General features: G+C 35.8%; 1 protein-coding gene across 3 annotated transcripts; it reads right to left on the reverse strand.

The window, feature by feature from the left end:
* Positions 1-485: 485 nt before the first annotated feature.
* rnf168 (ring finger protein 168) lies at positions 486-19,872 on the reverse strand. 3 transcript variants are annotated; one of them, XM_087282488.1, is made up of 7 exons: positions 19,671-19,872; positions 15,078-15,483; positions 12,358-12,428; positions 7,936-8,106; positions 7,642-7,733; positions 7,459-7,534; positions 486-1,466 (listed from the first exon to the last, which is right to left on the reverse strand). In XM_087282488.1, the coding sequence occupies exons 2-7, from the start codon at positions 15,409-15,411 to the stop codon at positions 786-788; spliced, it is 1,425 nt and encodes a 474-aa protein (XP_087138614.1). In that variant the 5' UTR covers positions 15,412-15,483; positions 19,671-19,872; the 3' UTR covers positions 486-785.
* Between the last annotated feature and the right edge of the window lie 1,553 nt (positions 19,873-21,425).

The raw sequence follows: 21,425 nt of genomic DNA on the forward strand, positions 1-21,425 counted from the left end.
TCGTGACACCCCTAATTATTATGGTGTAATGTCTTGGCTGTATAATTAAAACATGGTGGTTCCTTTGTTTTCATTTTGGCTTGTTGCGCAAGTGAATGATGTATCTCTGTAAACCAATAGCATTCAGCTGGGCGTTTAGCTCCACCTTTTGGTACCCTTGGTACCCTTTGCAAAGGGTGAGCAAAAAGAAGTTTGGTACGCCTTTTGACAGTGGAAACGTCATAAAAGCATACCAAACCGTACCACTCAGTGGAAACGGCCCGTAACACCATTTCCAACAGCAAATGTTTTCCCATGTGGTCTCCCATCCAAGTACTGACCAGGCTCAGCCCTGCTTACCTTCAGTGAGTAACCGGTCTTGGTCTGCAGGGTGATATAATATGGATATGATGTGGTCAGAAGCAAACGAGATAAGACATATCAGACTGTGCATCCAACTTACTTTCAGTCTTTCTGATTTGTCCAATAACCACACAACTCAAATATTCTGAAAACCGCTCATTCCTTTTATTCGAACAGGCAAATGCTCACAGAATAATTTTCATCTGCAGCATTCACACCATTTCAAACTCGAAGTCATGACTACAGGAATGCTGTAAGAAACTAAACTATTTAATCATGACTTTACAGCATAGGAAAGGCACTGAAAGAGTATTAGCAAAAACATGAAAAGAAACTGAAAAAGTTAACAGAACGTGGATAAACAGTGTCCTTTAATAGCAGCGCAGCACCTAACGTTTGCTTCAAGTTTGTAGAGTGTTTTCTAAAACCAATTTACACAGCATTCAGCTGCCCATGTTGGGGAACATCTCAGTAAGGGTGGTCTGTTTAGTCCCCTTCTTCACTGTAGATGAGACTGCTGTTGAAGACACAGGAGTCTTTACCCCTGGCCTTTTTCCAGGGGTTGTTCCAGAGAGTCTCTTTTCAGTTTTCTCTTCGCCCCTGCGTCCTGTGCAATTCTTTGCGGTTGTTGTGTTACTGCCCTTTTTTGTACCTTCTACATCTGGGCTTGTAGTGGTGGAAACCGAATTGTTCTTTTGTCGGAGCTGATAGCTGTCGGCTGAGCCTTTTCTGCGGTCAACAGAGTTCTCGCGGTTCAGCTCCTTCTGGATTCGCAAGGCCAACCTTCGGTCTTCCTCCTCTTGCTGCCAGCGGCTCCGTAAGGCCTCCTCATGCACAGCCACTTCAGAGAGAAAAGGGCTGTCTTCTGAAGACGAGTCAAACCTCAAAGGAGCACAAGGCCTCTTAGAATGTAGATCCACTTCGCTCTGAAGCTCGATCTCCGAACTCTTCCGCTTCACTGAGCTGCTTTTGGGAGTGTTAAAAACAAAAGTGTGTTCTGAGGTGCTTGGATTGAAGCTGGAGGTGGAGGGTTTGCCATTGCATTCCAACATGTGAACCGTTAGTTTACCACTGTCCTCCGCAGACAGTGCTGAGAGGGGTTTTGGAGGGCTCAGAATGTTTTCCTGAAAAAGGTATTATTTAAAAACGTTAAATTAACAGTTTGTTTTCACACATATATTAACCCTTGTGTATTGTTCAAATGGACTACCCTTTAGTTATGTTCGGGGCTCTTTTTGCCCCATTGACTTCCATTAAAATCACATTTTTGAACGCAAAACCTTAACACCAAATTAGAGCTGCACGATTCTGGCTAAAATGAGTATCGGGATTTTTTTTTAGCTTAAAATAAAGATCACTATTTTTATTTATATTCTGTAAATGTAAAATAAAGGTATAGTAAAAACAAACATATGGACCAACATCGATAATATATAGGTCTACTGGTTTCTATAAATAAATCTATTCTACTTATAATAATTATGATGTTGAATTATTATGTTTGAGATATATGCTTGCAATCTGTCATATTAGACAATTTTATTCACTGGTAAAATCAGACTTTTGCCATTATCAGATTATATTCAACAATATATAGGCAAGGCAAGGCAAGGCAAGTTTATTTATATAGCACATTTCATACACAGTGGCAATTCAAAGTGCTTTACATAAACGAGAATAAAATAAACAAGTAAAATAAAAATAAAAACAAATAATAAAAATGTGTAAAAACAAAACAAAACATAAAAACAGGTAAAATGTGATATAAAAGAATGAAGAAGAAGAGAAAAACATGATAGTGCAATCTGCCGGACGCAGCACAGTGCTCATTCAGTAAAGGCACAGCTAAACAGATGTGTTTTCAGTCTTGATTTGAATGTGCCTAATGTTGGAGCACATCTGATCATTTCTGGAAGCTGATTCCAGCAGCGGGGGGCGTAGTGGCTGAAGGCAGATTCACCCTGCTTTGACTGAGCTCTTGGAACTTCTAGTTTATATGATCCTAAAGATCTGAGTGATCTGTTGGGTTTGTATTCAGTGAGCATATCTGATATGTATTTAGGTCCTAGGCCATTTAGTGATTTATAGACCAGTAATAATACTTTAAAATCTATTCTGAATGTAACTGGCAGCCAGTGTAGAGACCTGAGGACAGGTGTGATGTGCTATGATTTTCTACTTCTGGTCAGAATTCTGGCCGCAGCGTAGTTATAGGCTAGAGTAGTTATACTGACATTGTAAACATTTATTTTCATGCACAGCTGTGGGTTCGCTATGAAAGAAAAAACATATAAATGCTTGTCGTAATCATAACTCTAAAATGCGATATGATCATTTAAATGAAGTGCACACTTCTGGTTTCATTTTGACTGCTAAGTGCTTGTTCATACTTCGTCATCCAAACGATCACTCAAACTGTATTACCTGTTACTCACAACATATGCAGGTTCTGTTCACTAAAGTAGACGCAAGCGTCTATCATTAAGTAGAGCGTGCGCGGGTCCATCATTAAGTAGAGCCCGCGCGCGTGCGCCCTCTCTGTGATAACAGCTCACGGTCAGCAGCTCATGTCACGTGTGATTTCCCGATCGCAAAAACATCATTATATGAAGACAAAAATTTTATTTTTAGGTGAATTATACCTTATAAATACATTATGTGACTCATTCAACATCATTTGGAGGTGTCAATGTCACCGAGCAACGTATGTGAAACAATGAAAAGACTGCTGCAGCCGCCTTTTCTTCTCTCCTGAACTTGAAAATATGATTGACAGAATCGTAGAAATGCTGGATTAAGATCGTCTAGGGGGTCGAATCGAGATTGCGATCTTTTAACGATTAATTGTGCAGCTCTACACCAAATAATCATGCATTCTTGATTGTTTGTGGTTTTCTCTGTTGGAAAGAGGTTCAGTTTGTAATTCCTACTGTTGATCATCAGTTGCCACTATTAACCCTTTTAGGCCCCGTTTACACTGTCAGGTCTGCCCAATTTTGATTTGTTGCCTATATCTGATTTGTTTGCCTGTCTGTTTACAAGTTGTTTTAATTGTGACCAATATCCAATTCATGCGTTTACACTTGCCATACAATTTACGATGTCGCGCATGCATGAAGGCGGGTTCCAGCATCTGTGCCACACTAGCCACGAAGGAAGAAATTGTCTTGGTTTTAGCTCTGCGAAATATGCGAAGTGTAGTGAAAGCAGTGAATGGTTTAGTCCAGATTTACCCCTACGCAGTTTATGTAATGGTATGGCCCTGATGTGTGTGTGTGTAGTTGAAGATGTAGCTTTTGCCTGTGTGCGCACTGGTGTTGGAGAGAATAAAGTTGTTCTATGTGTAGCCCGCAGTGCGTGTATTAATAGCGACAAAAAGCTAAAGTTACAAAACGAAGTTCGCCTAACAAAGGGCCGTCATCGCAGGTTGGGCTTATGGTTTATATGCTTTATGATGTCCTCCACCATTCAGAGGAATGTGTGCTTACAAGGATCTCAGGTCAGGTGGGAGCAAATTATGGCGACTGACCACATTCCATGTTGTTTACCGCGTCGTCATTTCCACACACACTCTTCCTTCTACGTCATTAAACCGCGGAGAAGCACCACATTGTCGCAACTTTAATGATGTACAGAACGGAATGCCTCAATAAATCCGATCTGCCTGTTTACATGACAGTCGCATTGTCACATATCCGATCTATATCTGATTTATTTCCACATATGAAGGAGGCCTGAAACCGATCTCTGAACATCCGAATGCATGCTTTTTTTTTTTTGTTTACACGGTCATAAAGCAGATCCGATCTGTGTCACAAATGAGCAAAAAAATCGGAATTTGGGTCACATTTAACTGGCAGTGTAAACGGGGACTTAGATAGGCCTGTGCAAAAAAGTTCCTAAATTATAAAAACAAATTATAGTGTGCGTGCATGCATATGTTTACTTACTATGTTTACTTTGTTTTCAGTACTTATTTTGATTTTCTCAGACCTATCAAGGTAAATGTGCAATGGTCTCTCTCACATACACAGTAAACTACATCTCACATAAACTCCATATTAGGTTATAATATTAGGCATATTAGCTTTTTTGTTGCACTGCAACTGATGATCAGCAGCAAAATGACAAATTTGACCTCTTCCCAACAGGGAAAACCGAAAATTACAATCAAAATACAAAAAAAAAAAACAATCAAAAATTCATAATAATAGGGTGTCATGACTTTGCAATGAAAATATGTCATTATAAAGAAAGTCAATGGGGCAAAAACTGTCACCAACATAATGAAAGGGTAGTACATTTGAGCCGTGTGTATTGATGAGATGAAGCATTTTCCCAATATTTGTTTCACAATAAAATTTGTTGACAGAAATTATTTCATTTGCTGAAACAGAAAAAGTTGTGGCCAAATTAAGACTGAAAATCACCCCAGAGTGGATAAAACATCCCCAAAAGCACACAAGGGATAAATTCAAATTAGGGACATCTCAAGCTGATTAAAATTTAACAGCAACTATTTCAGCTGTTTTTGGTCAACACATTAAGCTGAACTTCCTAACAAAAAGCAGCGTGGCCTATGAGAATTAGGTGAAGGGTGTTGTTCACATGCACATTTGACTTTTTAAAGCACCATTAATTTCAAATCAAACACCTTTGTAATTCCTACCCCAGCATATGTAGCCCCATAAAAGTTCATGCTGTAGTTCGCATTTCATTTATAATTAATATATTTCATAAAAAATGCCAAGAGTAATTTTGAAAAATCTACCATTTTAAAAGTTATGTTCAATTTAATACACTTTAATTTAATTCACTCTAATACAATTTGTAATACTGGAGACATTCAAATGCGGTAAACGTGCATTATGTCTGTTATTGTGCAAGATTTATAATTTAAAAACATCTCTGCTTTTTCATTCTGTTTTCGACAATTGAGTACAATTGTTGAAATGAAACCATAAACAAATTTAATATAAGCACTTTCAAGGACCTATGTTTGTTTTTAAGTATTTTCCGGGTCTTGAATCCATATGTCTGAAATTCAAGTATTTTTAAATACTTTCAAGTAGTGTAGGAACCCTGTGAGCACAAGACCAGCCTCTTAAAGATCATATAAAAAGCTTAACTAGAATAAAGAAATTATTAAATTTACTCTACCCTCAGACTACAAAAAGTGGTGGTCTGTATCAATTTTTTTACTCCTGTTTTCCAGTGTGTATGTCCAAACTCTAAAATCAAGATCCAAGCAAGGCTGCAACTAACAATTATTTTAATAATCGATTAATCTGTCGATTATTTTTTCGATTAATCAAATAAAAAGAAAAAAGAAAAGCAATCATTTGCAACCCTTTATTTAAAAATAAAGATATATAATAATAATAAAAAAACTAGTTTTGTCCTGTTTTCAATCCAAATATCTTAAGGTTTTTAAATGAAGATACATACTAGACACATAAAATAGCATAAGAAATCACTTAACCTCAAAATTAAGTAACAGCTTGCTTAAAACAGGAATGTCAAACTCAATTCCTGGAGGGCCGCAGCTCTGCACAGTTTAGTTACAACCCTAATTAAACACACCTGATCAAACTAATTAAGTCCTTCAGGCTTGTTTGAAACCTACAGGTAAGTGTAATGGAGCAGGGTTTGAACTAAACTGTGCAGGACTGTGGCCCTCCAGGAATTGAGTTTGACATCCCTGGGTTAAAACAAGCTAAATTATTTGCCAATGGGGTAAGAAAAAATATCTTAATAAGATATAATCTCAAACAAAAGTTATCAGTATCACTTCATTTTCTCATGCCCTTTTTCTTGTCTGTTCTTGATGGAAGATTTTTTAGATATTTAAACTGGAAACGAGACAAAATGACTAAAAAAACTTTTCTGCAGTGCAGCTATACATGACTACAGACGGAAAAAAATGGCGAAGTGAATAAAAATGTGTCTTTGGTCTTGAAATGCAAAGTAACTCTACCACCGCTGCTTTACTGCTGTTATTAACTCTTTCACTGCTGAGTTTAAAAGATTCTCTCTGGCCCGGGAGTCAGTTTTTTTAGAACATTTACCCTTAATGTTTCCATGGCGACGTACAGCCATGTATGACAGATGTATCCCTTTTATTTAATTTTTTTATTAGTTTTTAGTTTTTTTAATTCAACATATTTACACACTTGCTCATCATGTCATCAACTACCCAATATTCCAATTCACATAAACGTGTAAGTGATCGTGATCTATTGACCTTATTCTAAAATGCGGAAGTGCGCCTGTTTTCGCGATTGTCTTAGAACTTCCGATTCAGTCACCTATGGGAGAAATGACTAGGAATAATAAACGGCAGAAAACGGTCAAACTACTTGCTCTACAAACAAATGTTTGCATGACTATACAAACCAAGTAGAAGAATATAATAAGAAAATATCAAATTGCAACATCAAGCAGCATAATGAGCAGTTTTTAATGTCTAAAAATGAATGGAAGTGAATGAGACCGGAAGTCTCGAGCCAAAAAGATTCAAATGGCAGCACCCGCTCATAGGCGGAGAATAAGGTCAATAACGTGGCGCTGAACTCTGTATCAGTGCGCGAGAGACAGAGAGAAGCCGTGTGTGCACTCCGCTTCGCGCTGAGCTAAAGTTTTCATTATTTTTTTTTTTTTTAATCAAACGTCTCCATGTCGCGTGACACGACGAATCGATAATGAAATTTATTGCCAACGCTTTTAGTAATCGATTTTTATGGATTTAATCGATTTGTTGTTGCAGCACTAATATGTAGTCTTGTTTTCAGACACACTGATCTAAATCATGCGAGTTTAGGCGTCAACTCACTTTATTTTGTTAATTTTCTAATTTTCTCAGACATTTTTACTGCATCTAATGCGATAACGTCATGAAATAGAGGCTTTATTGCTTTAATTTTTGGAAGGGTAAATTTAGACTGCAAAAAAAAAAAAAAGATTAATTTAAATACTTTTTCTTTACAATTATGTATTTCAGATTTCTAAAATGAAACTATGCTCTTCAAATGTTATCAGTTTGCTTTATATCATATCTAAGAAAGATTTCTGTTAATTACAATAGTAATAATTTCATTTCATTCATGCATAAATTACCTTATTAGCCATCAGGGAGGAGTCTGGGCTGCTGTCAGAACTGCTTGGCTGTTTATGAGGCACTGGACGCAAAAACCTGGCATGTAAGAGAATGCAGTGCTTTTCATAACAGCTCTTTCATCACATTTAACAACAAAAACCAGGATGACACTGATGTACTTGGGCTCCACAGCAGCTACTCACTTCTCAATATCCCCCACACTTGGTTTCTTCTTAGCTGGCGTAGCTTCGGCAGGTTTGATGTTGCATGTTGATTCAGAGGCTGGTCCTGAATTCTGCTCAAACAACATAAAATAGATATTAAATAGCTCCAAATTCAAACCGTTTCAATGAGGGTCACAGAGCAAATGAACTAAACCATGCAGTATAAAACGGTCATTTATTAATGTCTGTTTAATGTCCATTATGATTTTTTTTTTACATGTTTGAGCAGAGAGGAGTGTGTCAGTGAACGTGTCTCGGCTCTTGTAATCTCACCAGTTCTAGGCTGAGCAGTCTGGCCAGTTTCTCATCGTTCTCCAGCTGCAGCTCTTCTTTGCGTCTCCTCTCTTCCTCCAAGCGCTCCTCTTCCTCTGCCAGAAGCCGCTGGATGTACTCCTCGCTGGCTCTCCTTTCAGCCTCCTCCAGGGCTCGCTTCTCCTCCACAAGCTGCACAAAAAAACAGGAAATCAGGTGATTAGATGAATTTTGACTTCATATGCGCTGGTGCACAAGACATTGCATTGTACATTAAAGAAAAAAAATCTGAAGGGGTCATATTATAAATTGTAAAAATTAAAATATATACATAAATAAAACTTTGAGGATGGACATTACTCACTACTATTTTTTGAGGTCAGGTAGGTTTTATTTTAAACCTAGCTAGCAACCAAATGTGATAGTGGCAGGGCTCGAAATTGCGACCATTTTGGTCGCATATGCGCCCGAAAATTTATCTATGCGACCTCATAATATATCTGGGAGCATTAGTGCGACTGCAGATAATGGTTGTAGTGCGACCTGTTTTGATTTTTTGTAAAAACGTGCTGAATCGCTCTTCCCTGCCGCTATATTGGTTCATATTAGCTGTCATTCACTCACGGTATTCCGCTGTCAGATGACAGGGAAGGAGCTTTTATGACCACGGGAAATGCAAACGGCTGAAGAGTGAAAACTTAAAGCACACAGGTTTGCAAACCCCACCTAAAGTTGAGGCGCAGATAAAAGCGATCATGACACGTCACGTGGTGAATAATGATCCGCCAGCTGAGATCAATCGAGTACGCGCTTCTTGGAGAAGGTGCCTGAATCTCCATGCGTTGCATTCACTGCGTGTTCAGCGCAAATGTCCGCTAAAAGTCAAATCTAATACTGTACATATCATCGCCAAAGAAGCTCGCCTTTACTAAGGTAACACTGAAACTGCGGCTCATAACAAAGACCGGTATTGCGCCGATGGTTAGCGCAAGAATCCTGCTCAACCTGCTCATAAATTGGGTCGGCTGACTCGCCAGCTTTTCCACAAACACAGAAAAATGAAGATCACCTTAGACTGAACCTTTAAATTGACACAAACTGAAACCAAAACTTTTAAAGAGTGATAGAAGTGAGACTTTACTTATTTTCTTTTGTCTATTCTTTTTTGAGGTGTATATTATTTTTTTATTTATTTACTGATGACTGCTTTGCAGCTTTCATCATTGAATTGAATGATTTATTATAATATTTTGTTTGTTTTGTAGCAGAAATATTATTTATTAAATTGACATGCATATAAAAACAGCAGTACAAAATAAATATTTCTTACTGCAATGCTTCATTTGTTTGATGCAATCTATACAATTATTTTTCATAAAGTAACAGACTTTTTATAGCAGATAACCTACATTCATGCACATTCAAGGCAGCACCATAATGAGAAATGAAATTCATTTTTACTATTATTGTCATTTTTTATCATCATTAATATTCTATGGCCTAATTATTAGACATTCATTTTGGAATTATTGCACACAAATATCAATGTCTTCACAGCATTAGTTAGATAGTTGTTTCTAGTTTTTGTCAGTCCTATTAATGTTGTTTTAAAATACAATAAATCCCTTAAAAAACAATTTGCAGCGGTGCTCATTCATTTTTGGTGGGTGCTCCTAAATATTTGAAGTTGGGAGCACCGGTGCTACCAAGTAAAAGAGTTAATTTCGAGCCCTGTAGTAGAGACATTTGTAATGTTACAAAGATTCCAATTAGATGAGCATGTTGAAATTATTTCTAGTTTCCTAAGGCTGCTTTCACACCTGTGAATCGATTCAGTTGTTCCGAAACAGAGATTACAATTGTTACATTGTTGCTCTTTGCTCTTGGAGCGGTTCGCTTTCACACTGCAAAGTTTCTAATCGGAACAAAAGAGCTAAAACAAGTCACGTGTGAGTAAACTCTCCTCAACTTGGTCAGAGTGTCAGGGTTTATTTTCCAGTGTCCCGCTAAACTGTCAGGAGAGGTGGTGGTTTGGTGGTGATTGACAGGGTGCGCACGCGACGTGTCTGAGGGGAGATGCGGTGGGGAGGGGTGAGAAGGGTGCGTGACGATGCCTATTTGAGGACCGGGAGGGAGACGCAAGATTACCGGGAGATCATCACTAATTGCGGGCATCCGGAGACCAGTGAAACTTCCCGCCATACTCGTAATGCTCTCTTCATATAGCCATATGCCTATTACATATCCATAAAACACTGTGATATAACCGCGCTCGGATCGGATCGCTTTCTCACTGCAATCAAACCGCTCCAGGGGTCGTTTCAATCGAGCCGAGACCACCTCATTCAAGCGATCTCGGAGCGATTACTTTGGCGCGGAACAGAGCGCGATTGCCCTGTTCCACGAACCGCGCTAACTAGGCAAACGAGACAGGTTCCGAAACAAAAGTGTAGGTGTGAAAGCACCCTAAGACTGAGGTAATAATGCTGAATTTAGCTCAATCACAGCAATAAATAAATCTGGAAAAAAAAATTTAATATTTTAAAAAACTAACTGTAATATTTTACAGTATTTTTATTAATCATATGGTTTGTATAGAAGACAAACTTTAAAAATCTTAAGGATCCTGAACTTGAAACTTTAATAAAAATACTATAGAGCTTCAAACTTTTTACTCCAATCATGTGTGCTGAAACAAAGAGTTTATGAATGAAACCTTTTACAAAGAATTTGAAAAAAAAAAATACAAGAGAAAAAAAGTTAATGATAATGACAATGCTAATTAATACTAATAATCATTATAATTACTATTTTTTTTTATTTAAAAAAATTGTCTGATTATCTGACTATGTATTCAAGTATAAGTATTGTTGGGGAATAAAAAGTCTGAAAGCCAAATTTGCACAAAAAAGTAAAAAATGTTTACATTCTTTATAAACGACACCGACTAAAATAAATTTCAGTACAACCGCTCATCAACAAAACACTAAATTGTAATATAATTAATATTTTAAATCCAGTGTTTCCCAACCCTGTTCCTGGAGGAACACCAGCTGTACATATTTTGGAAGTCTCATCTGACCCATTGACCCAGGTTTTTGAGTCGTCTGCTTATGTTCTGATGAGATGATTCAGGTGTGTTTGATTAGGGAGAGGTTGAAAATATGTACTGCTGGTGTGCCTTCAGGAACAGGGTTGGGAAGCACTGCTTTAAAACATGTTTTACCATTTGCCTGCTATCAGAATTTTAATCTAAGTATGCCCAAGTACAGATAAGCAAGTCAGCTAGTGCAAAATTGTGATTTTTCACACCTATTTTGATATTTTTATTGAAACATTTAAGACTTGGAATTACTTATTTTCTCATTTATTTATTTAATTTAACTTATTACTTATTTAATTACATATTTTCTATGTATATAAATCCCTTTTTTTAAAGTAATTTAATGTGGACCCCAAAATGAGATGTCTATTCTTTGACTCAGACCCAGTTTATGTCCACTATGCACATTGAGCAGGACTGGACACAAAAACAAAACCATTGTGTTATTGGAAGCACAACAATAAGACCCCTTTACACAACAAACTGCACTCTGTTACGGTTGTTCAGGGAGGCACTGCATCATTTCACTAATCCAACATGCTTTTAAAGAAACAGTTCACACAAAAATGAAAATTCTGCATTCGTTTAGTCACCCTCCACTTTCCAAAGTTTCTTTCCTCTGCTGAACACAAAAATTATTTTGAAGAATGCTGAAAACTGGTAGCCATTGACATCCCTAGTATCCCTGTCCTACCATAGGGATGTCAATAGGGTTTCCAAAAAAAAATTGAAAATATCTTTTTTTATGAGTTAAACAGGAAAAAATCAAGGTTTGGAAGCGCTTGAACGTGAATTTGTTGGTTTGCTTCTTTATTAACTTATTAATTTACTATTCTATTTCATGGCAAGATCAATATAGACAACAAATTACATAAAAAATAACAACAAACTTCATGAACTCAATCAGAATCAACAAAAAAATGTATTTTACATTAAATATGACTTATTTATATATATATATATATATATATATATATATATATATATATATATATATATATATGTATATATGTATGTACTATGTATGTATGTGTGTGTGTGTGTGTGTGTGTGTGTGTGTATGTATGTATGTATGTATGTATGTATGTGTGTGTGTGTGTGTGTGTGTGTGTGTGTGTGTGTGTGTGTGTATATATATATATATATATATATATATATATATATATATATATATATATATATATATATATATATATAAAATAAACATAAACCAAGAAACATAAAAGCATACGAAAACAAAATCCATAAAGGAAAGTAATAGTATCAACATCCTTCCACGATTACTGAATAGATGGTGGCGAACTACCTCTTTAATAAATAAACTGCTATGAATTTCTTACCTTGCTGATCTGATCCTCATACTCTTTCCTCAGCTCTCCGGGCTGGCACACTCGAGGTTTTGGAATCATCACTGAGAGAAACAAAAATAGGAAAAAAGATTACCCAAGCAACTAATATCAGGGCTGCACAATAAATCGAAAAGTATCATTATCACGGTACTTGCCTCTTCAAGTTATAGAGAAATCTGTGTTTTTTTAAACGAATAAAGATAGCAGAAGTCAATGATTCATTTTAATTCTTGAGCCTGACATGTTTACTGTTGCAAAATGTTGAAGGTTTCTTAAAATAAAATATACTGTTTTCAACGGGGAAACAAGTTGTTTTTTTTTTAACCTAGACATTTAAAATGAACAAACTAGTAATCACGATGCTGTGATACCATGAAACCATTATATTTTTATCTAAGGTTATCATACCGGCCATGCCTACTACCAAATAGCACAATTTTGAACAATGTAAATGTAGACCCGTCACAATAATCAATATATCAACTCAATCACTTTTACTGATGCTATTTATATATACATATACATATATATATATACATATAAAAAATAACAATTCTCATGCGCCCTGCGTGCCTCGTGATTTTGCCGTTGCGGGACTTTACGTTCATCGCGTCTTTTTCATTCTCCAATCAAATATAACCAGAGGCAGAGTTTCCGTTGAGGTGACAGCAGTGTTAGTGTTGTCAAGACGACTATGAACTTTTAAAGATGAAGAAGAGACTAGCGGCTGCTGTTTCAAGTTATCCAGAGCTGTATTACTTTACAAATCTTGAATAATCACAAACATTATTAAATATTAATTATAACAACATTGCAGTAACACTTGCGCACAATCAATATGCAGCTGATTTAGTCGTTTCCTAGTGACATTAAAAAAAAGCACCGCGCTTCTCTTCTTGTCAACAAAAAGGCAGTGTGCCTCGCGTTTTTGGAACGGAAAAGAGCGTTTGGTGTGATCAGCCCCTTAATGTGCAACTGCAACATATATTTGTTAACTCGCGGGACGATAACACGTGCAACCACACGTGCCTACAGACATATTTGCCAAAGAAGCAAAATGGAAGAAGAATACTGCAGTTTGACAGACGTGATGATGCCAAACCACCGCTGATTGACTCCTGGATCTGTGTCATAAACACAACCAATAGAGATGATTTAGTATACAACTAGCAAACCAACTTTTTTTTACCATTTGGGAAATAAGAGTTAATAATAGTTATTATAAAATATCCATTTTTTAAATAGCCTACAATCTATAAATCAAACTAATCCAAAGACTTTTTTTATTTTTGCATAATGATAACTCCGCACCAACTGCTTTTATTTTACAGCTTATAAAACATGTAAGCAAATGAAGGCAATATTATATTTAAACAACAAAACAGTTTACAAAAAGTCAACATGTGCGCGCGTTGTCATTGTCTTTTATCACACGCAGCGTACGCACACGAACAGCGAGTGAGAGAGGGAAAAAAAAAAGCACAGCTTAGAAGGTAAAACCAGACGCTCAAGATATAATCTTTAAAATAATGACTTTTATTTAAATGTAAAAAGGTTTGTGATATAATAATAACAGCCGCGCATAAATGAAATGCATATTTTCAGTGGAGCGATCGATTTGTGGCCTAATCACTTCATTTGACAGAAAAAAAACAAACATGATTGGAAAAAAAACAGCTGGTTCTTGAAAAGGATCAGTCAGTGTTTTCGTTTTGTAATCTGAGCTAAATTTGTCATTTAAGTGCAACATATCTAGGGCAGGCCTATTTATTTAATTTTTTTATAATAATAATAATAATAATTCCTTACATTTATAAAGCGCTTTTCTGGGCACTCAAAGCACTTTACACAATGGGGGGAATCTCCTCATCCACCCCCAGTGTGCAGCATCCACCTGGATGACACGACAGCAGCCATTTTGCGCCAGACTGCACACCACACACCAGCTGATTGGTGGAGAGGAGACAGTGATGAAGCCAATTTGAATATGGGGATGGTTAGGAGGCCATGATGGACAGAGGCCAGTGGACATATTTGACCAGGATGCCGGGGTTAAACCCCTCCTCTTTTTCGAAGGCCATCCTGGGATTTTTAACCACCACAGAAAGTCGGGACCTCGGTTTAACGTCTCATCCGAAAGACGGCGCTCACTGAGCAGTATAGCGTCCCCGTCACTATACTGGGGCATTAGGACCCACACAGACCGCAGGTTGAGCACCCCCTGCTGGCCTCACTAACATTATTTTTTTTTTATAAAGTTTTATATTTAGTTTATTCTTTATTTCTGTGTTGTTGGAAACACTGCAGGTGCGTGAAGATGACCTGCTGTTCTGGTATTAATATGTTTGCATGTTAAAATAAATAAGCATTGTAAAATGCTATATTTAATGTGTCAGACACAAAAAAAGACACGTGAATTTTTTATTTTTATTAAATAATCATTTAATATTATTCGGACCAGTTTACGGTTAATATTCGGTTAACGAGCGGGGGTTGCTGGTTGGCAAAATTAACCGAAATGAGCATCCCTATTCGGAAGAGTGTTTTTGCATTATGAAGCAATTATAGTGTCATTCTGGCATTATATAACGAGTGACATCAACTGGTCCTAAAATGATCAAAAATATTGTTTATCGCAATATATTTTGTTGTAATAAATCATACAACAAATAAAAAAAATATATTGTGACAGGCCTATGTAGACCACATACCAGCTTCCTCATCGTCATCAATTCCCTGTACCCTCCGCTCGCACTGAGAGGGAAAGGCGTCCTGAATACGTCTCCACAGCTCCATGTTGACCAGGGTCTTGTTCCGGCTGTTAAGTCTCGCCCAAGTGGACACGCGTTTCCGGCAAAGCGGACAGCACATGTTGGATTTGTCCACCGTTTCCAGAAAGCAGGGTTTGCAGAACGTGTGCATGCAGGGCAAAGTCACCGGCTCCAGGAATATTTCCAGGCATACAGGACAAACGCAGTCTGAGCGCTTAAGACCGCCAGAGCTTTCTTCAACTGGACCCCTGTCCACCTCGGACACAGGCGGCATCCTGCTGCCCGCCACTGTACGTCAGTCAATGATGATCCTCAGTCAGGGTCAATCGCAGCATAAGATGGTCTGCTGGAAAACAAAACAAAAAAAATATCAAATACAGGGCTTGTAAAAATGTCTAAATCCCTGGTAGCTTTTCGGGCAGAAACTCTTCAGCTTTTGGTAGCTCAGAATACATTCAAGTGATCCGAACAGAAAAGACATTATTTACCAAACAAAAGAAAATACAAAGTTTACTGAATAAAAAGAAAAAAATAGAATGACATTAGTTTTAGGATACATACATGTTTTTAAATATGAATATATTTAATTTCAATATTTCAATTTATTTATGCTAGGGTTGGGTAATGTCAACTAATTTGGCATTGTACGATGTCTAATGTGAAACATCCCGATAGACAATGGCATAATCATCGTCGTAGGTGGCGGTGAATAAATTATTTATGATTAATTAATTAAAAACGCATTAATTACTTGTAGCCTACCGTTTCAACTACCTGACTTGCATGGTCTTTGCCCGGGTGCACAAATAACAGTATCTGAGTTTTCGCTAAAATTACTAAGTACAAGCATGAAAGTGTAAGATTGAAGCTACTGATGCTGTGACACATTACCTGATAGATTCAAAAGAAAGAAATGTAATGTAATGTATTTTTTATTTAATGCCATGTCAGCAACCAAGGCTATTTTCATGGCAGGAATCTTTCAACAATAAATATACAATTTAATAATCAACAAGCAAATTAGAACATTAGAACATTTTTATGTTAATACATGATAAAAATTCTGAAATCTTTTCTGGTTTCACTTTGTTAAAAATGTCCTTTTAGTTTTAGAGTTCATTAAAATAAAAAGTCCTGTTCTGGAATCAGTAAAAAGACAGTCCAGTAAAACGTGTTTTATTCAAAAGACAGATCGTTTTCATTTTAAAATGCCATTTTAAAACGAAGACGTATTCAAGTAAAAGGGGCCTAACGCCCGATTCACACGGGGCTTCAGCGTCAACGCTTGACACAGGGTGTGTCTAAAGTTGGGGGTGACACGATCGTCAAAGCAGCGTCAGCCAATGAAATTAGTCAGCAATTAGTCTGTCTGAGCTGGGGTATTTGCATACAGCGATCTGATTGGTTGGTGCTTCTGTCAGTGGCACCAACGGATCCACAATGCAAATCGGCAACGCCTGACATCACCCATTTAAAGTGTATGGTAAGCGTTGACGCCCCGTGTGAATTAGTGTTTATTTTTCGCAAGCGGGTTGTTGCTGCGACAGGGGCGGATGATCGCAATGCCAGCTCAGCATTGTGATGTCTATCGGCCATCGGCAATGGACGATGACATTGCCTATCAAACCAACCCTAATTTATAAAATGTTCATGTTTTTATTGACACTGAAAAAAAATGATGTGAGGCTTTTTAAAACTTTGTTTTATTTTTTATAAACTTAGCACCACTTTTTTGACACCAGTTGAAATATATTGATATCGGTTCCTCGATAAAATGAAAACTACATACAACATAATTAACCAATTTGTAAAAATGCAAAAGAATTAAAATAGGCTGCACTTGTCCGCACATTAACATTTGAGCAGGGTAGATTTATTTTTGGTAGCCCGACTGAAAAACATAATAGCCTCTGGACATGTGGCTAGCAGTTTTGCGAGCCATGAAATTGGATGAGCTTGATAAACTCTGTATTTAGAAATGAATTACAATACTTCACAGACTGTCAAGGTACAGCAGGTTTCACATGGTAAAAATATGTAATTTAGCTCAAAAATGAGTTTAATATATATTTAAATTTAGTTTCTTTTTCACACTTCAGATTAGAGCTGCACGATACTATAATATGTGATATCGTATTGAGATATTTTTCATATTATAACTAGCTTATGTCTGTCACAATATTTTTGTGTGTGTGTGTATGGTACGATATATAGCACCAACATTTATATGATAAACAATAGTATTGTGACGTTTAGACCATTTTGACACTGTAATATCATCACAATGCACGTACACTCATTTTATTCTCAAGGATATTTCATTTAAATATAGTCATTTTAACAATTTAGTAATTAGGCATTGAATCAGAATGTGAAACTGAATATTCTAAACAAATAAATAATAATAATAGATGTTAAGAAAAAAAATTGCAAGGTAGAAAGATCTAGAAAAAAGAAGCATCTATTTTCAGTCATCAGTAGGCCCACACGGAATCTGCGCGCGCAGAATTCCGCAGATTTTTCGCGGAATTCCACAGATTTCTGTAGATTTTTAGCCCATCATTAAGTCTGTTTATTTACTTAAGTAAATGTGTGTAAATCTAATTTTTTTTTTAAACTAATTACAGTAATATTATTGACTAATATGAAAATGTTCATTTGATTTATGTACAATACAGTCTGTAAAGTAATATTTTCTGTCTTTTAGTAGATATATTATATCTAGTAGATATATTATATATGAGAGACTTGCTTTGTTTACCAAATAAAGTGAATCTAATTAGATTTGCAATTTAAACATTAAATAAAAGTTAAAAAGGTATTACTTTTTATTTAACTAATTAAGGTTTTAGTTACGATACTCTCAAAACAATTCCGCTGAAATTCACAGATTTTTACCAAAATTCTCCGCAGAGATAGCAAAAAACGTCCGCAGATTCCGTCTGGCCCTGATCATCAGGCACCCATGGAAGTATACAAAAGTAATTTATAGTAAATACTATAGTGTTTACCATACCAACACTGACACCTCCAATAGAGATGGAGAAATCGCACAATCAGCTAGAAATGTTGCTTGACTTTTATGTATGGGCAATATATATCGCATCAACAAATATGATTGAGGTCATGTCCATGTATTGTGCAGTAAGTCAATATAGTGATTATTGTGACAGGCCTAAACTAGCTTGCAAAATTTTATTTTATCAGCAATTAAAATATATATTTATTTAGGTTATGGTCTGGTCATACTAAAATAAGCAGGTAATAGATAATTTCCTGAGGTAATTAAATTTTAAAAAAAGATATATAACTCTAAATACTGTGCAGCCCTACTTCAGATTGTGACTAATTAAATTAATTATTTTTTAATTAATATGTATGGACACAATATTTTTAACATTTATATACAAAACCCACTAAAATGTCATTCAGCGTGACAAGAATTTAAAAAACAAAGTAAAAAGTAATCAACAAACAAACAAAATTCCAAAAATTATATTTCATATCACCAGGATCAACCCATTTGTCAGTAAGTTTTTAATGTTTTCAAATACTATGAGTTTTTTTTTTCTGTATTTTCACTATTACAGATCAGAAGTTTTACATTTTTACATAAACATATCCATTACGCTGAATGACGATTTTTAATACAAATTTATATATTTTTTTGTCTTTAAAGTTATTTGAAATAACTCAGTTAATACTTTGCCATTATTTAAAATGCTTTTACACATAAAAGTCCTTTTTAAATATAACTTGATGCCAACAGCAATAAGCGGAAGTCTTATTTTTGACCCACACATGTTTTATGAAATGAATATAGAGATTGAAAATTGTAATAAACCTAATGAATACTCAAACATTTAAACAGTTTTCATAAAAAAATTATGTAAACCTAAGTATTAAACAGTAAGGTAGTTAGTTATGAACTAGTTAACTAGACAGTAAACTAGTTAAACTAGCAATTACATTTTTTTCAACGAACACATTCATATTACTGGCATAATTAATATAATTACGTCAAATCTGATGTGATTTTAATGTTTACATCGACTAGTTGACAGTTCTCAGACATGATTAACGTGTCATTAACGTTAAACTCTGCAGTTTTGACCAAACGACGTGCCTTTGATATATTAAGGTAATTTATATCATCAGTTTACATCTTAAGTTAATTTTTTTTCAAGTTATAACACAAATTCTAATCGGACGGCTAGCAAGTTAGCAACTTTCTAGCAGTGACCAAACTGCTGTTTCTGTAGAGATGACGGTGAGGCTAAACTGAAGGATTGCTTTTGTTAGTACAATACGTAGTTTAATGAATGGTTTTGTAATGTGATCAATTAGAAATTTTACATCTTACACACTTACGCGCTTTCTTGCTCACAAGGCCACAAAATCCCGGGAATATTTTGCGCCCTACTGCCCGCGCGTGTGAAACCATGGGCGGCAACGACAAGACAGTGTTTCAAAATAAAAGCACTGCTGTTTCATTTGGATTAGATCAGTAGAAGAACATACAATACAGCCAACCTTGTTTGAGGACTTTGATTAAGGACTTGACACTCATCTTGGACTAAATGACTAAAGACCCCTGGATTGTTGCTGTTTGATTCATGACATTTGTTGTTATTGTTTTTCAAGCATTCAATAAAAAAAAACATACAATACAGCCGGTAGAAGAACATACAATAAATGGTTAAATAATAACAAGCCTTCGCTCCGTATTTGGTATGGCTTCATGACGCATTACCTGAAAGATTAAAAACGTTTTACAGCCATATATTAAAAGTTTCAGTAGTATAAAAAGTATTAAAAAAAACTTTATAACAGCATGAAACGCAGACAATATAAACGAGCTGATTTAAATTTTGATTGTAATTATAGGTAGTATTTCAAACACTAATCTTATTTTTCTTTAATATTATTAAAGAATTTCTTAAGGCTACATTGCGTAAGGCCACATTTCCCTGCTGAATTTTTTTTTTGTTTTTGTTTGTTTAAACTAGCTTGGTTAGTTGGTTTTAGGGTGGTTATAGCCATCTCTGGCCTGGAATGAACAGCTAAAACCAGCTTTACCAGCCTGCTTTAAGCTGGACGACGTAGCTGGTTTTGGCTAGTCTTCCAGCCTGACCAACTAAGACCAGATCCTGTAAACCCCTGTAAAACCAGGCTGGTCGAATTTGAGGTAAAATTCATTTTACATTTGCACATTCTCCTTTTCAGACAGGTATTCGTTAGAGATTCTAAATAAATAATTCATATTAGCAGCCAATGAATATCTAAATACAACATTGTTCATGACCAATTAAAAAGTGCTTGTTGTTTTGAAGTCATGCATGCTGTTTTTAACCAAATATTCAAAGTACAATGGTAAACGATATAAGGACCATGTCAACAGATGCAGATATAACCAGTAAGCAAGGTAAGCAGTCGCTTAGGGCCCCAGGGAGTCTTGCGGCCCACAATTTTTATAAGTTATATACAACATAATTTTCCATCATATTTTGTAGGGATGTCCCGATTAGGGTTTTTGCCCTCAAGTCCGAGTCATTTGATTAATAGTAGGCTATCTACCGATACCAAAACCCTATCCAAAAACACATAATAAATACTTTAAAAAAGAATAAAGAAGTGAAGAAGCAGATCAAGGATGTTCCTTATTTTTTATTTAATTCACCTTATTTTAACATTCAACAACTCTGTTAACAAACAGAGCACTTCTGTGAGGTAGCTTGAACATCCAAGTAATAACTTAAATTCTTTACTTGTGGACTTTAGAGCAACAGTAAACATATATAAAAAAATCAAATAAAACGAATTGCTTCTCAATTTAAAATACCCAACAAGCAATACTTAGTTTACATATCTGAAAGTTTGCCATGGCAATGTTGTCATCATCAACTATACTATATAATACCTCCAGACCGCAAACATAATTGCACTTTTTGCTTCAAGCTGCTTCTGTGTTCTACTTTGCGGGCAACACAATAGTGTTTTCACAACAACTTGATGTAAGGCTGCACGCGTTGCTGTTTTGTTCACATATATATATATATATATATATATATATATATATATATATATATATATATATATATATATATATATATATATATATATATATTTGAGTCCTGATCAGGAGATACGTTCAATTACGATTGAGGCTGAAACTGCATGATCAGGCCCGATTTCAGATCGGATCTGACAGCCTGATCTCACGAGAAAACGTAAATATTTTTCGTTTTAAGTCCTGCCACACACTTGTGTCAAGCCAACAAACACTAA

Source organism: Danio rerio, chromosome 15 (assembly GCF_052040795.2).
Source record: "Danio rerio strain M-AB ecotype USA chromosome 15, GRCz13ab, whole genome shotgun sequence".
Classification (NCBI taxonomy): Eukaryota; Metazoa; Chordata; class Actinopteri; order Cypriniformes; family Danionidae; genus Danio; species Danio rerio.

Excerpts from the sequence above, each read along its gene's own strand:
- rnf168 (XM_087282488.1), bottom strand. The coding sequence starts at position 15,411 with ATGCCGCCTGTGTCCGAGGTGGACAGGGGTCCAGTTGAAGAAAGCTCT. Across the intron at positions 12,429-15,077 it reads TGATGACGATGAGGAAGCTG|TGATGATTCCAAAACCTCGA; the intron begins GTATGTGGTCTA and ends TGTTTCTCTCAG. Across the intron at positions 7,734-7,935 it reads GACTGCTCAGCCTAGAACTG|AATTCAGGACCAGCCTCTGA; the intron begins GTGAGATTACAA and ends TTGTTTGAGCAG.